This window comes from Rhinocladiella mackenziei, assembly GCF_000835555.1.
Source record: "Rhinocladiella mackenziei CBS 650.93 unplaced genomic scaffold supercont1.6, whole genome shotgun sequence".
In the NCBI taxonomy this organism is placed as follows: domain Eukaryota; kingdom Fungi; phylum Ascomycota; class Eurotiomycetes; order Chaetothyriales; family Herpotrichiellaceae; genus Rhinocladiella; species Rhinocladiella mackenziei.
This window is the reverse complement of record NW_013550599.1, coordinates 2,761,724-2,779,636: the sequence shown is the minus strand read 5'-3', so window position 1 is coordinate 2,779,636 and position 17,913 is coordinate 2,761,724. Positions and strand designations below refer to the sequence as shown.

The window sequence follows — 17,913 nt, the reverse complement described above, 5'->3', positions numbered from 1 at the left end:
ACCAGACTCTCGAGCTCGATAACCGTCCTTCAATATGCCCGGCTTCTCACAGGCCACCGATCTCAAAGCATGGCAAGCTCTCGTCGACCACCACAACAAGGTGGGCCGCAACATTATCCTAAAGGAATGTTTCCAGGATGATCCTCAGCGGTTCGAGAAGTTCAAGAGGATCTTCAAGAACTCGGCCGACGACTCTGAGATCCTGTTCGACTTCTCCAAGAACTTCATCACCGAAGAGACCCTCGACCTCCTCATTAACCTGGCCAAAGAAGCCAATCTGGAACAACTGCGGGATGAGATGTTTGCCGGTGACCAGATCAACTTCACCGAGAAGAGAGCTGTCTACCATGTGGCCCTCCGAAATGTTACAAACCAGCCCATGGCTGTCGATGGCAAGAGTGTCGTCGAGGAGACCGACTCGGTCCTGGAACACATGAAGGAATTCTCGGAAGCAATCCGACGTGGTTCGTGGACGGGATACACGGGCAAGAAGTTGACCACCATCATCAACATCGGGATTGGAGGCTCTGACCTGTAAGTTGGAGTTTCGTTGGTGTGACGGAGGCACTCAATTGACCTTTTCCCAGCGGTCCGGTCATGGTCTCCGAAGCTTTGAAGCCATATGGCGACAGAAACATGACCCTCCACTTCGTCTCCAACATTGACGGTACTCACATCGCTGAAGCCCTCAGGGATGCCAATCCCGAGACCACCCTCTTCCTCATTGCTTCCAAGACCTTCACTACCGCAGAGACCACGACCAATGCCAACACAGCGAAGAAATGGTTCTTGCAGTCGGCCACGGAATCAGATATTGCCAAACACTTCGTTGCTCTCTCCACGAACGCCGAAGAAGTCGGCAAATTTGGGATTGATACCAAGAACATGTTTGGCTTCGAAAGCTGGGTTGGTGGCAGATACTCTGTGTGGTCTGCAATCGGGTTGTCTGTCTGCCTGTACATTGGCTACGATAACTTCCGTCAATTCCTGGCCGGTGGCCACGCCATGGATCAACATTTCAAGACCGCTCCTTTGCACGAGAACATCCCTGTCATTGCCGGCCTTCTCAGTGTGTGGTACTCCGATTTCTTCGGCGCTCAGACCCATCTCGTGGCTCCATTTGACCAATACATGCACCGTTTTCCAGCCTACCTGCAACAATTGACCATGGAATCCAACGGCAAGGCAGTCACCCGAACAGGCGAGTATGTGAAGTACACCACCGGATCCATCTTCTTCGGTGAGCCGGCCACCAACGCACAACACTCTTTCTTCCAGCTCTTGCACCAGGGTACCAAGCTCATTCCCACCGACTTCATCATGGCCGCTCGATCTCACAACCCGGTTGAAGGAGGCAAGCACCAAATCATGCTGGCATCCAACTTTCTTGCCCAAGCAGAAGCTTTGATGGTTGGCAAGACACCCGAACAAGTCAAAGCTGAAGGTGCCCCTGATGAATTGATCTCCCACAAGACTTTCCTCGGAAATCGGCCTACCACCAACATCTTGGCGGAGATGATCACACCAGGAGCTCTCGGTGCGTTGATCGCCTACTATGAGCACATGGTCTTCACCGAAGGCGCCATCTGGAACATCAACAGTTTCGACCAGTGGGGTGTCGAGTTGGGCAAGGTCTTGGCCAAGAAGATCCAGAAGGAACTTGAGACGGCGGGTGCAGGAGCTGATCACGATTCCTCGACTGCCGGATTGCTCGCTGCGTTCAAGGCCAAGAACGATCTGAAATGAAGATTACCGTCGAGCCCTATTGCCGACCGTGAAGGGAAGGATCGGAAGACATTGTATAAGTTATGACGACATCTGACACTCGGCCTCAGGATGCAGGTTGGGAAGTCGGCTTTGCTTCGTGTGTCGGTTCAACTTCCTTTCCTTTCACAGAAGATGGGGATTTCCAAGACTCATTCATCAGGATTGATTAAGTGCTCGTCGCGTTCGGTTATGATGCTATATGACATCGAAGGACGAGAAGAGCACATCCAACCCCCCCCCCAAAAAAGCAAATACGATTCCAATGCCAATATCAATTATAACTACCTGGAACTCTTGTTTCTATTTGCGACGAATAGAGCTCGACTCGAATCGCCCTTTTGTGGTGAGCTATTTGGGGTAGTTTAACTTGTTGCATTCACTTATTCCAGCTACGTCTAGAGTAGTACAGTCTAGTATACAGTGTACATACGTATGTCTATCGGATCATATCATCTTCCTGGGTATGGTATTTCCTCGCGGCAGAAAAGGCGTCACTATTCCTCTCTTTCTCCCTCCCCATATACTATGCGAGCACCTTCTCTACCGCTTAGGTACGATGACAAAGCAATAGCTAGCGGTCGTTTAGTGGACCTAGTGAGTTCAAGGTCGATACGTCATAGCAGGCAACCTGATAGCGCTTTCGGTTCCACTTCCACTTCCATTCCGTTGTCGACTCTCAGAGCCGGACGGGGGGCGGACTCCGTTGGGTAACCCCGGCCGTAGTGTAGGAATGCTCCCGGAACTGAGCTTCGACGGGACAGACGAGGCTGAACTTCCCCTGTTCATACTAAGTAGCGAAGGGTCCGTGTCAATTCCATCCCCGCCTGCGCTGGGCATGTCTGTCTTCTCCTCGGTGGCGCCACGACCGTTGACACTCGACGAGTTGCGGCTCCACCGCGAATTGGGCATCGGAGGGACTAGTTCAGCTGGGAACGGGAGCGGCGAGGACGGGGCGTTGGACACGCTTTCGGAAGGCGTAATCGATTTCCGAATTTGAGGCTGGTATTGGCTTCTTGGAGAGTCGATGACGGATTCTGGAGGAGTGGGGGGCGTGAATGTCGCGGGGGACGGTGTTCGGGGCGACGAAGTGTCCATTGTGATGCCCAGGCCCGATGGATGGCGGTCCGGCTCACCGGTGACGTGCGATGCGGCGTATTCGTCGAAACTGAAGTTGAATGCATAGGTTCCGTTTCCATTCACGTTGGATAGGCGTGTGGGCGGTCCGCCGGTATCGTCTTCATTTGCCATATGAGTGCTAAGACTCCGCCGCGTGCTAGAGGTCGTGCTTCCACCACTACTTCCCTTCCGAGCAAGGGGCGCTGGGTCGCTGAATGGGTTTTCAACGTCGTTCACCCGTCGACTAGTGTTCCGAACCAAGACCGGTGGGGGAACTCGGGTCGTAGTAACGGGAAGGCCCACAGCCGTAGCGCCGGTAAAGGTCGATGCAGGAGTGCCGACGGCCGAAGACGCATTGACCGAGAATTGTGATACTCCCATCGGGTTCGGAGAGTAAGCCTGTGACATCCCTAGAGCCATCCTCCGCGGACTCCCTGCCCTTTCTTCGTCTCCAGGAAGCCTCTGTCCCCTTCGTCCTCGGTATGCTGCCACTCGAGCCTTGACAGGCGTGCAGTACCGTAAAAGGAGAAAGGCCATGGCGACAATGGACAGTACCCCAACAGTGGTTCCTACCGCAATAGCCGTGGTGGTGTGGGAAGAGGTCCGTTGAGACGTGGAGGCCTCAGCAGAGGCGTTGGGAGTGCTTGCACTTGTTGTCGCCGCGGCATTGGTCCCTACTGCAAATGTGGTAGAGAGAATAGCTGCCGAAGTCAGCTCTGCTGCGACAGTTGAAGTTACCGGATAGGTTGGAGTCGCTGAACTAGTCACGGTCGAAATGGGAATGAATGGATTGTCGGTCAATGAGCTCAAGATGTATGATGATGTTGTAGTAGGCATTGTCGTTTCAGATATGGTCGCTGGAGACGTTGCTGGTTGGGAGATTGTGGCCGGAAATGCTGATTCAATCATAGAACTCGTACGCGGAAGGAATGGATTTTCGTCGTCGCCCATTTCTTCGTCTTCCGATTCATCTTCTTCTTCGGAATCACTCTCGTCATCCATTTGACTGGAATCATCTGGGGCCATGTCGTCCCGACCAAAAAGGTCGTCCGGCACCGTTGGGGGCAGCTTCGAATCATCCATCGACATTGCTGGAGGAGAAGGGGAAGTTGGAGAGAATGGTCAGGAGATGGACCGGGAACAGGCGGGGAAAGAGAAAACGGAGCTGGTGGTATCAGACTTCCTCCAATTTGCCGGCGGGTGAATCTCAATCTTTGCAAGAGATATGGTCTTTCCTTCGGTCCTGATCTGAGCGGGGCGACTTGGGACCGGTCAAAGGAGATGAGAGATTTGTCGGCTGGCAGTTGATCGTCGGATGTCCCTTTGGATGGGCCTTGAGGTAGAGAGGGAGGGGAGAAAACAGTCAAAGGCTGCGTAAAAAAAAATGAAAAACCATGAATTGAAAACTATAGAGGACCAGCCTCGGACTCCAAAACACCAAATAGGAAGGACAAGAGTGTCAACGATGAGTTGACCAGCACACACGAAGGGAAGAAATCTAGATGGACCAGAGATGCCCAGATGTCTATGAGTTCCTTGGTGGATTCTTACCTTTTCCACTCTCAGACGTCCAACGACGCAGACTAGGCACACGGTCGCAAAGCAGCCTGTAAGCAGGAGAGAGGGGGAGGAGTTTTGGTGTTAGGTGGACCAGACAGGCGGAGTTTCAAAGAAGAGAGATCCGTTCTATCGATAAACGCTCAAGCGACATTGAAACAGCGGGGAGAGGGAAATATTTGTCGATGAAGCTGGAATTGGAAAAGCGTCTGTGGAGAGATCCTGAAACACCAGAAGTCACAGTCAGTCGGGGATCTCTCACTTGGCAAGGAGCTGGGAATACTCAAATAGGGGAACCCGGTCTGAAGGGAGACGCACGCAGGCCAACTTGCCGGGGGCTGAGGAAATTCTGGTGCAACATTTCAAATCGATCAAATAGGGGGAATGGCCGGATGGGAGCAAAGCTGCTGTCGCCGTGATACGCTCAGCCCGGCAGCTAAGATTTGTTGCCACGTTAGGCATTGATCCAGTCGATCTCCGAAAGGGCGAGTGAGAACCTTTGTTCCGGGTCCTTACGACGAACATCCGATTACCGACCAGGGCCAGGATTCGCTAAAGGGTGATTCATGGGAGAGAGAAGTCCGAAGAAACACGAACGAGGCTGAGATTCGGCCTCGCTTTGGTTTCCCAAATCATGTGACTGCACTCTAGTCACGTGCAAAGCAGCATAGTTTCTCAGGTGGCAAAGTTACTCGCAACTTTGAATCGCCCAAATCTCAACAATGAGAGCTCTGAAGATACTCCAAATTTCCCTGTGGTTATATTATAGTTTCCGACACCGATTTATTTAAAAAATGTCGGGATTCTTTATCATCCCTGTCGAGTAAAGAGAGATTTCCAAAAGTTACGCTTCGTGCGCTAAAGGTTGCGACGTAATATCTCGCAAGGGTAGATCACTACGCCGATATAGCACTAACTTCACCCTGCGAGCGTAGTTGGACGCCGAAAAGACCGTCACCGGCTAATTGAATGACTCTGTAACTCGCGAAAGCAAAAAAGTTGTACTGTGTCTGAGTAGCGGCTGCCAAAAGCCCTGGAAAAAAAAAGTTGCGAGACCTTGTCCCACGTATGATTCGACTCTTCATACTACCGAGAGCCTTTCTTTATACTGACTCGAGGCCTCGCACTAGTGATTCCCAAGCCTTACTCAAGGACCCACCCCGAGACCCAGCTGGCTTCGGCGCCTTGACTGTTGCATTGGTCCCGATTGTACCCGACATCAGGTCCTCTTCTCAGGCGTTGTTTCCCAAAAGGTCAAATCAGGTATAAGTCGTTCTTCTGCCCAAACTCTAGAGCCAGTCTCTACTAAAAATTTTCACATCCACTGGGCCTCGAAAATGCTCCAAATGATCCAAATGCTCCAAATGCTCCACTTTGGCCCACGAACCTCAGCCGGGAACACGGTACCATCTACAAAGGGGCCCGGTATCGGGTCGACGGTGAGTTCCTCATAAGCGAGCCTGTACCGCTATCTGGTGTTCTTTCTTTATCTTCGCGAGATTGAGCGTTATCTGGTGTGCTTTAGATTTTTCTCGGTGTCGAAGCCTCAATCTCTCTCTCAATCTCCCAAGGGTCGAAATCATTCTTCCTGTGACCAACCCATAATCCCATCCAGCCCTTCCCTCTGGCCTTCAGCATGCTTATCGCCCGACGATTCTCCATCACCAACTTCATGATCGCGACTTCCGCACTCGGATTCCAGGTCTTCGTCCTCTATCCATGGCACAACAAATTGGATGAGGATTTTAAAGAGCTCAAACAGGAAAACTTGAAATTGATGCAAGAGATTGAGAGAGGACACCTTTTGGAATTGAAAGAAATCAGAGAAGGGCTGCGTAGACTACGGGCGAACTGAAAGAAAAATGGGGAAAAGAAAGATTAGGGCTGCGAGGATTCGAAAACATTATTCCGGTCTGGAAGAAGAAAAGCCAACACGACACCTTCGCAGCCAACGAGATGAATGCCTCGTCAGAAGAAACCACACTACAACTGCTGCGCAAAGATATCCACGCTTCCAGCTTTCAGCAACAGAGACAGCGTTTCGTCACTTCCCAACTTCAAATCAACAACATCACCTTCTCCTGGAACCTTGATTGAAATGAGGGACGACCTTTTTCAGGTTTCATGGACTCCGCATGCGAACCATTCTAGTTCTCCACATGGCCGGACACCGCAGCCGACACTGGCTTCTGAATCACTCATACTATCACACTTTGGGTGTAAACGACTTGAAATATCCACCTGGAAGCATTGCCATCATGAATGCCAACTCTACCGCCGCCGTTCTTCCTTCGACACCAAGATACAAAGGGGACTTGCTCCCGGCCCCCGAGAGCAACAATCACCAGGCGAATTTATGCTCTCTTTCACACCAATCTCGACAAAGTGCTCACGTTCCGTCTCCCATACCCCATTTCGAGGGTTCTTCCAAGTTTTCGCATCACACGGATGATCTCACCCATTCGCAGCACCTTTGGCACGGCATCTTAAAAAGGAGGTCTGCTCATGCAAAACCGCTATTGCACGCACATCAAGCTATTTCCATTTTCCCAAATACTTCTTCCGAGCAATGACAATCTCACAGATCTCTCAGCAACATTTCCAGACGTCCCATTAATCCCGATATTGTCAACCAAACACGAAGCACACTATGTCGAAAGACTCCACACCAATAATTTGAGCAACCGATACTGAGATTCGACTACATGTACCATATTGCCGAGTTCGCTGTACGCGCCCAGCCAAAGGAGTAGATGTTCGAGGCTCAAGATACCTCGAACGATTCAGTAGACAAACTGTCCTCAGAATCAGCGTGGTGGAAATATAGACCAGAAGAGACGGCATAGACCCTGCAAGAAGAGAAAATAGATGCAGTATAGAATCTAGACAGACTAGATCTAGAGAGTAGAACCCTGAGATACAGGATATTAGAATAGGTTAATGGAGTTAGGTAGACTTCAAAAGGCAGCGATCTTTCATTCCTCTACGCAACTCACATTCAAGAATGTAATCTACATACCCTTGATGCAAAGTTCCCCCAACCCCCAACCCAAAAACACGTAACCACCCACAGGTCATGGCAGGGCGTGTCTCAAAACATAATAGTCGAACAGTACAACTCAAAGAGATCAAACCTTCCGCCCATTCACATGATATTCAGTCTTTACAGTCCCGTGCTCCAAGCAAAATGACGGTTCCACCCGAATATTCTCAGCTGTTGTCCACTCCAAGTTGGAAATTTGGATTCCACGTTTTCCTAAAAGTCATTTCGGCCGTTCCAGTATGGTGGAGACTTTTATTCTAGCGCGGGAACAGTCTCTGCATCTGTTGTGGAGTCTGATGACGACAGTTGTGCTGGTACTGTATCCCCAGCCACACCTTCGCCGTCATCCTTTTCGTTCTCCAATACGTCTTGACTCTCTATACCTTCCCCTGCTGCGTATCTCTGCTTCGCAGCCTCGCTCTGCAACAAACTCGCCCTCCGTTCGGCATCTTCTTCGTGCTTCTCACTCACGTTCACCGCAAGGAAACTCTTGGGCAACTGCACCGTGTTGAACTTGGCCTTGAGTGTCGAAATAACCTCCTTCCAATCCTGGTGATTGGTCAGCGACCGTCGAGGCGCGCTTCCAATGGCGTGCTTGGAGTCAAGGGACACATCGAGAGGGTCGATGGTGTGGCAACCAGGAGAGATGGAGATACGAATCGAGTACGCTGACTCTGTAGTATCGGCGTCTTTTGCTTCGTAGAGCTCGAAGCAGATTTGTGAGAGATAGTCGAGTTCCGGAATAGTGGATCGTTTGATTTTCGTGTGGATGCCGCCCTCCATGATGCAGTTGAGGAGTGTATAAATGTGAGACTCCTTGGTAAAGTAGACGAAAGACTTGGCGTCGCCAGAAGCCTGCAATTCTTCAAGATCGTCGACTATTTCTCGTAACAATGGGAGGGATGTCAGAAGACCAATCTCCAGTTTTTCGTGGTCGCTGATGCCGTATTCTTGAGGTCCAATGTAATCGAACAAAATCTTGCTATATCGATATAGTTCTCTCAAACGGCCAAGTCTGCGATCTTGCTTCGACGGGCTATCCCCAGATCCACCGAAGAGCTTGAAATAGGACGCACCTTGTTCCCAGGACATCAATCGCGGAGTGGGCGCAGGCGGTTTCAGGACCGATTGTTTTCTCAGACGAATTTTCTGAGCAAAAGTATACCTGTCCGGGAGGCTGTTGGTGAACGAAATGATACTCTCGTGACGAGTGCTGCTAACCGGACCCGGTGTTTCATCGACTCTCTCAGCTTCAGGAGGAGTATTCGACGACGAAAGGTTTTCCTCCTTGGCCATTTCTTCGAGAAGTGATTGGCTAGGCCTGAAAACCCATTCCAGAAATTGCTTGTTGTGAAGAGCATCGTACTTCATCGTGTCATACAGCTCAGATATCTTGCTAGGATCGGCCTTTTCGGTATCACAAAACTCGGAAAATAGCTTCTCCCATCGTTCCTTGAAGAGTTCGGCGTCTTCACCGGTACACCATCTGGATTGGATTGATGCGACAGTGACGGTCTCTCGGTTCGGATTGTTCGTCGAATCTGCCGAACCATTTAGAGCGGCAAGAGAGGCAGCGGCTCCAGAGGTAAGCTTTTTGAAATTGTACCTCATCACTCTCCGATGGAATTTGAGCAGATCAATGACAGTCTGCATCACCACGTACGGCTCTGGCGCGTCTTTCGGCCAGGCAAATTCTTCCGGGACGCTTCCTTCTCGAAGAAGGTGCTTAAGCTTCTTTTTGACTTTGTCCATGACGTCCTTCGCTGCGTTTGAATCGTCCAGAAGATCTTTTCTGACAGTTATAAAGTCTTCAGGAATATCTTGGCGACCGACAAAGGCAGCAGCCCATATCTGCGCGCTGGTCTTGACTCGCTTTTCGGAGCTCGTGAAAATTCGGACATCGTCTAGCACTTCTCGATTGAGTAATTTAAAGTCATCTCGCATGTTCGCGCCCAAGTCCTGCGATTGATATCGAGCAGAATGTGTTGGTTCTCCTCCCCATTTCATGACCAGCTGCAATTTGTCAAGAACGAGATCATTTTCGGCGGCTGAAAACCGCGAGAAAGTGGCGCCAGATATGGAATCACTTCTGGTCTGAACACGATGCACTTCCTTGGAGTCTGAAACCGAACCGATCCGGCCATGACAGGGCGTCTCTACCATTTCGGTTCCGTCGGGTTCGGTCGTGGTTCGTAAAACCTCGGGAGCGGTGGCGGACATTTCCCCGGGACTTCTCTTTCGGAACATAGGCTTGATTTGAACTTTGGTCCCCGGCTGGTTGCCTTTCTTAGCAAGGGCATTTCGTAAATTCCGTAGCTTGACTGGGTCTTCGAGCTTTTCTCTCTGTGCAGTCTTTACCGCTGCTTCGACACTTGCCAAAGCCGCCTCCCCTTTGAGGAGTACCTCCTCGTCATGGCCTTTGAGGAGGTCGGCAAATACTTGTGAATGAGCCGTAAACTTGATCTTCTGCTTCGGAGTTCTGTCAGCATGCCGGATGACCGTGACCACTCCCTTCAGCCTCCAAGAGTGCTTCGAGTTCGGCATCGGGACGGGGTGTTCCTGCTCCCTGATAGCCGGCGAGGGTTCTGCTGTTCCGATTTCATTCGCCGTTGAAAGAATGGGTGGCGGCAGCGTGTCTGTATTGTCGACCCCCGGAGGGGGCCTCTCAATACTGGGCGGTGAACTCAGAGGTGTGGTCAGAGATGACGTCTTGGGAGATCCCGTCACTCCTGACGGATGATGTCGGGAAGAATAAGGTAAGTGTTGTGATAGTTTCGTCATACTTGGAGATTTGAGTATCGTCTTCAAGGCTGACCGATGCGAATGACTAGTCGCCTGACGATGTTGCAGGTTGTCGCTCGTGTTCTCGATGGACTGATCATCACCAAGGCTACTATGATCTTGTTTGAGGCGTTCAGCGAGAAATATTCCTCGCAAGATCTTTGCGCAATCGTTGTAATAGTCTTCATTGTCTTTCACGAAACTCCAGCCATTCACGTCGATGATGTAACTAGAGGTGCCCGTTCGTAATAAATCGAAACCGCAAATGCGCTGCCCAAAAGCTCGGGCGACCTTGGAGGCCATCTCCCTTTCGGCGTCGCTGAGTTTGGTGACATATCTGAGCTCTTTTCCACGTGTGTTCCGGCGGACGAGACCATCCACAACCGGGGACTTTCTCGTCTCAGCGTGACAGTAATTCGAACCAACCGTGTAGGCTTTGACGTCTTCGGCATTCTCCGTCTTTAGAAATTGCTCGTAGACGTAACTGCTGCTCGGTTCCGTAATACACCTGGGCACGGTCAGGTTTGGGTCGAACTCCGAAGACTTGTTCCCAATTTTCCGGAAGAGACGCCGTGCACCACCATCTTGACCTTTGGGGAAATAGATAATGACATTGTGATCTTCCCCACTCACAGGCTTCTCCACGAAAGGCTTCTTGAAAGGCTTACCGTCCACCACTAATGTGTCGCCCTCATCGATCAACTCGACCTTTTGAGTGACCGGAGTGCCACCGCCGGTACCGTCTTCAGGGCCCTCGAGAACCACTCCGGTCATATTCTTGACGTGTTGCGCGAGCTCGGGAGATTCGAGTCTGGGCCCGCCATCCCGATTCACCTCGATACGTTTGGGAGTCGGAATGTGCATCTGGTCCAAAATCTTGAGACACAGCCGTCTGTCCCAGAGCACCTTTTGCATCGCCAAATCGTTGACTACGAATGGCTTTCGTAGTTTGGCATAAGCAATAGCCTTGTCGAGAGGGAAGCCGTCGGAGAAGAAAGATATGAGAAATTCACTTGCATGTCTGTTAGTAGAGGGCAATCTTTCTTCTAAACCTCCACCAGGCTCTTTCTAGAATCCAACTTACCATATCGGCCAGTTTTCGACATCTTGAAAAAAAAAAAAAAAAAAGAAAAGGAAAAAAATTAGCAATCCTTGGGTGGGGCCGAGGACACAGGGGGCTTACCTTCGTCGAGAATTGCTTTATCACCAAAGACAATGACTTCAAATTCCCCGTCACCCTGAAGACGGGTCAAAATTTGGCGACTGGGACGACTCCTGGCCTTGACATCAAGAGCACAGACACCAATGCGACCCACAGCCGCCTTACTCTCGGAATTAATACTCTCGTTCTTGGAAGATCCAGTAGTGCTTAGGCGCCGATTGGAGGACACGGAACGCGGTTGGGTCGATCGAGGGGCTCTAGTAGGCAAGGCGGCTTCGGAACCATCGGATTTGACGGCAGCTCCCAGGGATTGGCCAGCAGGAAGGGAGGGGTCGCGCTTGGAGGCAGATGGCGGGGAATTGACCGGAGACGACAGGGTTGACACTAGATCCCTCTGATTAGGAATGCTTGGATTAAAGGCAGGAGGCGAAAGGACAGGCAAACCAGGGGTATATGGAGTGGACGCAGTGGTAACCATGGTAGGGTCGTAAGCAATGGTTGAAGTCAGAGTGGTGGTCGAGTCAGCCAAAACGGGCTTCCTGTCTCTTTCGAGGCTCTTGACGGAAGTGGGGGGACTCCTTGGGACTTCCTCGGATCTTCTTAGGGACCGGACTGAAGAGAACGACGTGGAAAGCCTCTTGTCTATGCTGGGTTTGGTGATTGGAGGTGGCATACTTATGCTAGAACGATCGGCCGAAGCCCTGGTGGTCTCGGCATGCGCAGCCTTGCGGACATCGGCGTTTTTGTGAATAGCCAACAGAGAATGCGTGGAGGGAGTACGGCCAGTCAAACGGTGAGGGGGGCGAGAGGAAGCCGTCGAGGAGCTGGCCGAATAGACCGCGGTAAGAGAGGCAGCGTCGTCGAGGTCATTATCGGAGGTACTGGTAGGAGTTCGACGGAGAGGAGAATGGGATTCCATGATGATTATGACGATGATAACGATTGCAGCAGCAGGAGAGTGGGCAACATAGTCTTACTAAAGAGCTGGTGATATGTGCGCACCCTTGGCGAAGGACAGTAGAGGGTGGCGCAGGTTGAGAAGAATCAAAGGTTGAATCAGCCGTGCTCAGCAGCATTTGGTGTCGAGGAAGGAACGACTGGAGGAAAGTGTGCTGATGCCCTGAGGGGGAAAACAAGCGAGGAAAAAAATAAAAGAAGAAAAGAAAGAATAAGATTTGGAAAGGATGATTAATAAGAACTCCGATTCACATGTCGCCGTTGATGAATATGGGGGTCTCGTTTTCGAGAAGAAGAGGGAAAAAAAAAAGAGGGTTTTACAAAAGGCGAGACGAGGCGATAGAGGGGCAGGCGAAGGCGACGGAGACGTCTGATTGGCGGGGAAGGGCTCGCGTAGGGGGGAGTATTCAACCAGATTCGTGGCTTCACTCCCCAGCCAGAGAAACGTGGCCCAACCTGTATTATATCAGTATTGATACCATCTATATGAATGAGAAAGCTCTATTGCATAAAGAAATCCGCCAATTTCCCGACCGATGACTTGACGAGGTCATCAATTTATACGTTCAGAAAAGTTAATGCTCTTCTGCGTCAGTGCTTCGACGTACTCGATGACCGGGGTGGGTCGGCAGCTTAAAAAAAAAAAACCGTCGTTTGCCTCGAAACTCAAAATACCAACCTGTGGACAATGCACAAGATAATAGCCGCCTAAACTACCCTCCTTCCAGGCACGCAGTAGGCTGCCTTGATATCATGGACGATGGTCTAGAATTCCCAGTTGCAAAGAAACAGCGACGGGAGACCAATTCTGCTTGGGGAAAAAGGCGTACAAGTTCCCGGCTATTTGCTCCCTTCAGGGTATGTGTTTCTTTGAGCGAGGAGTGCTTGCCTCGGATGGACTGAACTAACTGCTTGCTCGGGTATAGACTCTCGGGCTCGTCTCCCCTACTAAGGTACCCTTCACTTCCGTTCCATTGGGGAAAACGACTTTTCAAATTACTACCTCCGTCGGTAATACTTTGCAAACTTACGATCTGCGACGAGGACTTAATCTTGTTTTCCTTAGCCGGCCCCGATGCCTAAGTCCTATCACTGCTACCTACGCGTACCGCGATCGAGTCTTCGTTGCTTGGGGTGGCTCCCAACCGAATCAGCCTCGAGGCGTGTGGATATTTAAGCGAGGGAGATTGGTCGGAGAGTTGAGCACGGAGGACGTATACCCTCAGGAGATTGCGCAAATAATCATATTTGGCTCTTGGATCGTGGGCTGCGGGACGGAAGCGATCGAAATCTGGAAAACTGATTCTTACGAACACTATACCACGATTATCCCTTCCTCACCCTCTACGGACGGCCGTTCACAGTCGATCTTTTCTGGTCATGTCTGTACTCTTCCCACGCTGTTGAACAAGATATTCGTCGGGCGAAAAGATGGCCTGGTTGAAATATACAATGTCAGTACCGGGAGATTGGTCCATACAATTCTTGCTCCTTCTGCAAGCTCTGGGTCTATCACGGCTCTTGCTCCGACCCCAGCCCTCTGCCTATTGGCGGTAGCTTATGCCGATGGCACTCTGATCATCACCGACATTGAAGCCGATGAGCCGGTCCTCGAATTACACCAGAGAAATTCGTTGAAACCCGTCACATCGATCACATTTCGCACTGACGGCATGGGAGCTGGTGAGGATGGTCGCAAGGATGGTATCATGGCCACATCCAGCATCGAAGGCGGGGACATTACCATCTGGGATCTCAACCGCGGTGGCAAAGTGGTCGGGGTGGTCCGAGGGGCTCATGAGACTTCCAACCTGGCCCAAGGAACTGGTATCAACAAGGTAGAATTTCTACCCGGACAACCGGTCTTGATTTCTTCAGGACTAGACAATGCTTTGAAATCGTGGGTTTTCGATGAGAATCCGTTTTCTCCCACTCCACGGCTGTTGCATTCAAGAAGTGGGCACGCTGCCTCCGTCACCAAGCTCAGATTTCTTCCCGCGGCGTCGGATGGATCCGATGCAGCCGGGAAATGGCTCTTGTCTGCTGCTCAAGACCGAAGCTTGTGGGGATTTAGCCTGCGAAAAGATGGTCAAAGTACAGAATTAAGCCAGGGGGCGGTAAAGCACAAAGCCACAAAAGCTGGTCTCCTCACTGATGATGCACCGGGGGTAGAGGAGTTCAAGGCTCCACCCATCATCGACATGGCATGTTCCCTGAATCGAGATGGTGGCATGGGCGGCGTCAGCGGCCCTACATGGGCGAATGCGAAGAACGTCAACGCAGAGGAAGCAAGTATGACCGGATGGGAAAGTGTCGTGACGGCTCATGCCGACGATCGGTTTGCGAGGACCTGGTCTTGGGGCAGAAAGAAGGCTGGAAGATGGGCACTGGAAACAAGCGACCGCCAATCCGTCACAAGCGTGGCTATTACTACGTGCGGAACGTTTGCCGTGGTCGGCTCTGCAGGCGGCAGTCTTGATATGTTCAATTTGCAATCTGGCGCTCATCGCCAAAAATACCCCCCTCGACTTACACCAGTTCAGGCTAAACAACGCAAATCACAGCCAGTCCAGGCGGAACAGACGTCGGGTATGCCTCATGGCCACCGAGACTCGATAACAGGTATCATTGTGGACCATCTCAATCGCACTATGGTCTCTGCCAGCTTGGATGGTTCGATCATCTTCTGGGACTTTTCAACGGGTAAAATCCTGGAAAAAAAGTATGTGGAATCTGCCGTGCCAATGGCAATTCAGTACAATCCTGTGTCGGGACTTCTGGCATTGTCTTGCGACGACCTCTGCCTTCGCATCGTTGACATTGAGACTCGAAAGACGGTGCGTGAGCTTTGGGGCTGTGTCGGTCAGATTTACGATTTCTGCTTCTCACACGATGGTCGATGGATCGTGGCATGTTCCATGGACTCCGTTGTCCGAGTATTTGATCTCGCTACCGGACATCTGATTGATGCATTCAAGGCAGCTACGTGCACAAATATTGCTTTCTCAAGCACTGGCGAATTCCTTGCAACTACGCATGCCGGGACCCCTGGGATCAATATTTGGACGAACAAGGCGTTATTCAGTCATATACCGACTAGGCACGTCGATGACTTCGATGGTATTATCGATCTGAGCGAGAGCGCCACTTTCCATGCAGCCAGTCAGCTTGCCATGGAGGCGGATCAGACAGACGAGGATGAACTGTCAAACGGACTAGACAGCTCTTCCCCATTGGAACAGCTGGATCAAAGCCTCTTGACGCTTTCCATTGTGCCTCGATCACGCTGGCAAACCTTGCTTAACCTTGATAGTATTCGCCAGCGGAACAAACCAATCCAACCGCCTGAAAAGCCAAAGACCGCGCCGTTTTTCCTTGGATCAAGCCTCACAAACGGTAGCAAGACTAGTGATCAAACCCTAGTGAGCAAGAAGGAGCAGATGATCGATGATGTTGAGCGTTCTCGGATCTCTCGATTGGTTCTGAGCGACGAGGCAGGTTCCCAATCGCAGCTGTCCGTCATTCTAGAGAATTTTCAGTCGGATGCTGAACGAGACCCATCCGCGCTCTCTGGTCATTTATCATTGTTGCCCCCCTCGGCCGCCGATCTTGAAATTCGTTCCCTAGCCTTGAAGGAGATGCCAACTTTTGTTCGCGCATTGACGGAGCAGCTTAGACGAAAGAGGTCCTTTGAACTGGTCAACACTTGGATGAGTGAATTTCTAAAACTCCACGGTGATTTTGTCAATGAAGTCAAGGAACTCAACGAGGCTGTGCTGGCTTGGCGGACGGCCATGGAGGATGAAGAAAAGAGACTGAGTCAGTTGGTAGGATATACCAGGGGAGTTCTGGAGTTCTTAAGGAGCTCTCGGTAGAGTCCGAAACCAATTCAAGTGTCACCGGAATGCATCGGCTTCTTGGGGGAGAGAGAGATCTCGCAGTTTGACTGGCCCAAAACAGCTTATATGTTTCGGGCTGAAGATGAAAGCGACATCGCTGATCCCTGTCCAAGCTTTCTGAACTAATCAACTATTCTTCATGGCACTACAACTTCGTCGAGAGAGCCAAAGCGCTCTACAAGGCGGTACTTCTCCCGTCAACAGTGAACTGCAAGCGCGACCTAGTTCAGACGTTGTCCTTTATGAATGCTTGTTCCCGATAGTACTTTTCATGTTTGTTCGGGTGACTTCAACAGAAATATGTTCGCATCCAACCACGGGGTCTACATCTACAGCCACTCTTTTATATTATTTCTACTCTTGTATCTAGCAACACGTCTTCCCAGAGAAACGCAGAAAACTTGGTCGGCCTCGAATCGGTGACAAAAACAACCCGACCCAATACTGTGAGATTGAATGCCCTTCAAATATTTCGGGCATTTGTGCAAGAGGTGACATCCCTACACGGTTCTACCACTTTGAATGATGAGATATACTAAGGCTGGATGAATCCTCTATCGGCACGGGGTACATCCCACGATCTGTATAACTGCATTGCAACTATCTCCTTGTGCGTTTACACAGCTATGCACCTAGACATACCTTCACCTGGTGAGAAGCCGCGATGGCAATATCGAGGCAAGCAAAATGGGCCTTTGCTGGGATGTTTGTTCTCTGGTTTGTCTTTTTCGCTCGGTTCCAGTTGTCAGGACGGCTTCAAAACTCAGTAAAAGACTTTCCAAGTTGAAATAAGAGCTAGCAAATGATGAAACCGCAACCCTCCCGGTCGCCACAAGATCTTCCCAATATGACATTCATCCTCCCCCCCAAAAAAGATTCTCTTGTCGGATAGATCAGGCGACCATACAAGATGAGAGCAGAGCAAACAACCTGGCCAACTTCTTGTCATCTTCCAGGTTTCGTGGATACTTGTCCAATGTATTGGTCGCAAGTTTGAATGGACAGCATTTGACGTTGCTTGAACTCCACGTGCTTGTTCACGCCATCTGTGCGGCTCTCAGGCATCTCTGCCAGTTCCAGAAACCTTTAAATGTCAGCAAACCAACTCTGATTGATTGCTGTTCCTGAGAACCTGAGGTATGCTGTGGCAGCTTTCACACTTCGTTCGAAATATGACTATACGGCGTTGAAGTCACCGACCACAAATCACAAATTTCAACTCTTGATATCTCCAATGCAAAGTTGCACGTTTGAGAGCCACCAACAGACCTAGAGACTTTACGCAGGCAGCAGGATCATGCTAAGCCCACTCTACAACTACTCTGTGCCAGGGAGTTTCCCACTATCACCAGAGGCAGTGATCTCCTGGGTAAAACTTGAAGACGCATCCGAAACCAACAAAGAGTTTCACTATTTTGAAACTCCTTTCACGCTGAAGGGGTGTCAAGCTGTTTTTAGCCATCAAAACTGGCCGACACTGAACTTCGGTACCAAGTGCTGATGCCTCTTTTCCTCCCATCGATGGTGTGGCTTGATACCGAGGGTTGAACATCGCGAAGCATGATCATCATTTATCGACATATTTTTCTACAATGATGTTCATAGAAGACTTGCTCCTTTCATCTCATTGG

General features: G+C 50.6%; 5 protein-coding genes across 5 annotated transcripts; 3 read left to right on the top strand and 2 right to left on the bottom strand.

Moving 5' to 3' along the window:
• Positions 1-34: 34 nt before the first annotated feature.
• Positions 35-1,746, top strand: Z518_08777 (glucose-6-phosphate isomerase; the record flags this gene model as incomplete). Its single annotated transcript, XM_013414516.1, has 2 exons — positions 35-534; positions 588-1,746. 2 exons carry the CDS (start codon positions 35-37, stop codon positions 1,744-1,746), a joined length of 1,659 nt encoding a protein of 552 aa, XP_013269970.1.
• A 621-nt stretch (positions 1,747-2,367) lies between these two features.
• Positions 2,368-3,972, bottom strand: Z518_08776 (uncharacterized protein; the record flags this gene model as incomplete). The annotated part of the gene is made up of 1 exon (XM_013414515.1): positions 2,368-3,972. The coding sequence occupies one exon, from the start codon at positions 3,970-3,972 to the stop codon at positions 2,368-2,370; it is 1,605 nt and encodes a 534-aa protein (XP_013269969.1).
• A 2,104-nt stretch (positions 3,973-6,076) lies between these two features.
• Positions 6,077-6,295, top strand: Z518_08775 (uncharacterized protein; the record flags this gene model as incomplete). Its single annotated transcript, XM_013414514.1, has 1 exon — positions 6,077-6,295. One exon carries the CDS (start codon positions 6,077-6,079, stop codon positions 6,293-6,295), a length of 219 nt encoding a protein of 72 aa, XP_013269968.1.
• A 1,440-nt stretch (positions 6,296-7,735) lies between these two features.
• On the bottom strand, positions 7,736-12,345 carry Z518_08774 (uncharacterized protein; the record flags this gene model as incomplete). Its single annotated transcript, XM_013414513.1, has 3 exons — positions 7,736-11,276; positions 11,349-11,370; positions 11,448-12,345. 3 exons carry the CDS (start codon positions 12,343-12,345, stop codon positions 7,736-7,738), a joined length of 4,461 nt encoding a protein of 1,486 aa, XP_013269967.1.
• A 791-nt stretch (positions 12,346-13,136) lies between these two features.
• Z518_08773 (uncharacterized protein) lies at positions 13,137-16,258 on the top strand (the record flags this gene model as incomplete). Its single annotated transcript, XM_013414512.1, has 2 exons — positions 13,137-13,241; positions 13,310-16,258. The coding sequence occupies 2 exons, from the start codon at positions 13,137-13,139 to the stop codon at positions 16,256-16,258; spliced, it is 3,054 nt and encodes a 1,017-aa protein (XP_013269966.1).
• Positions 16,259-17,913: the final 1,655 nt, after the last annotated feature.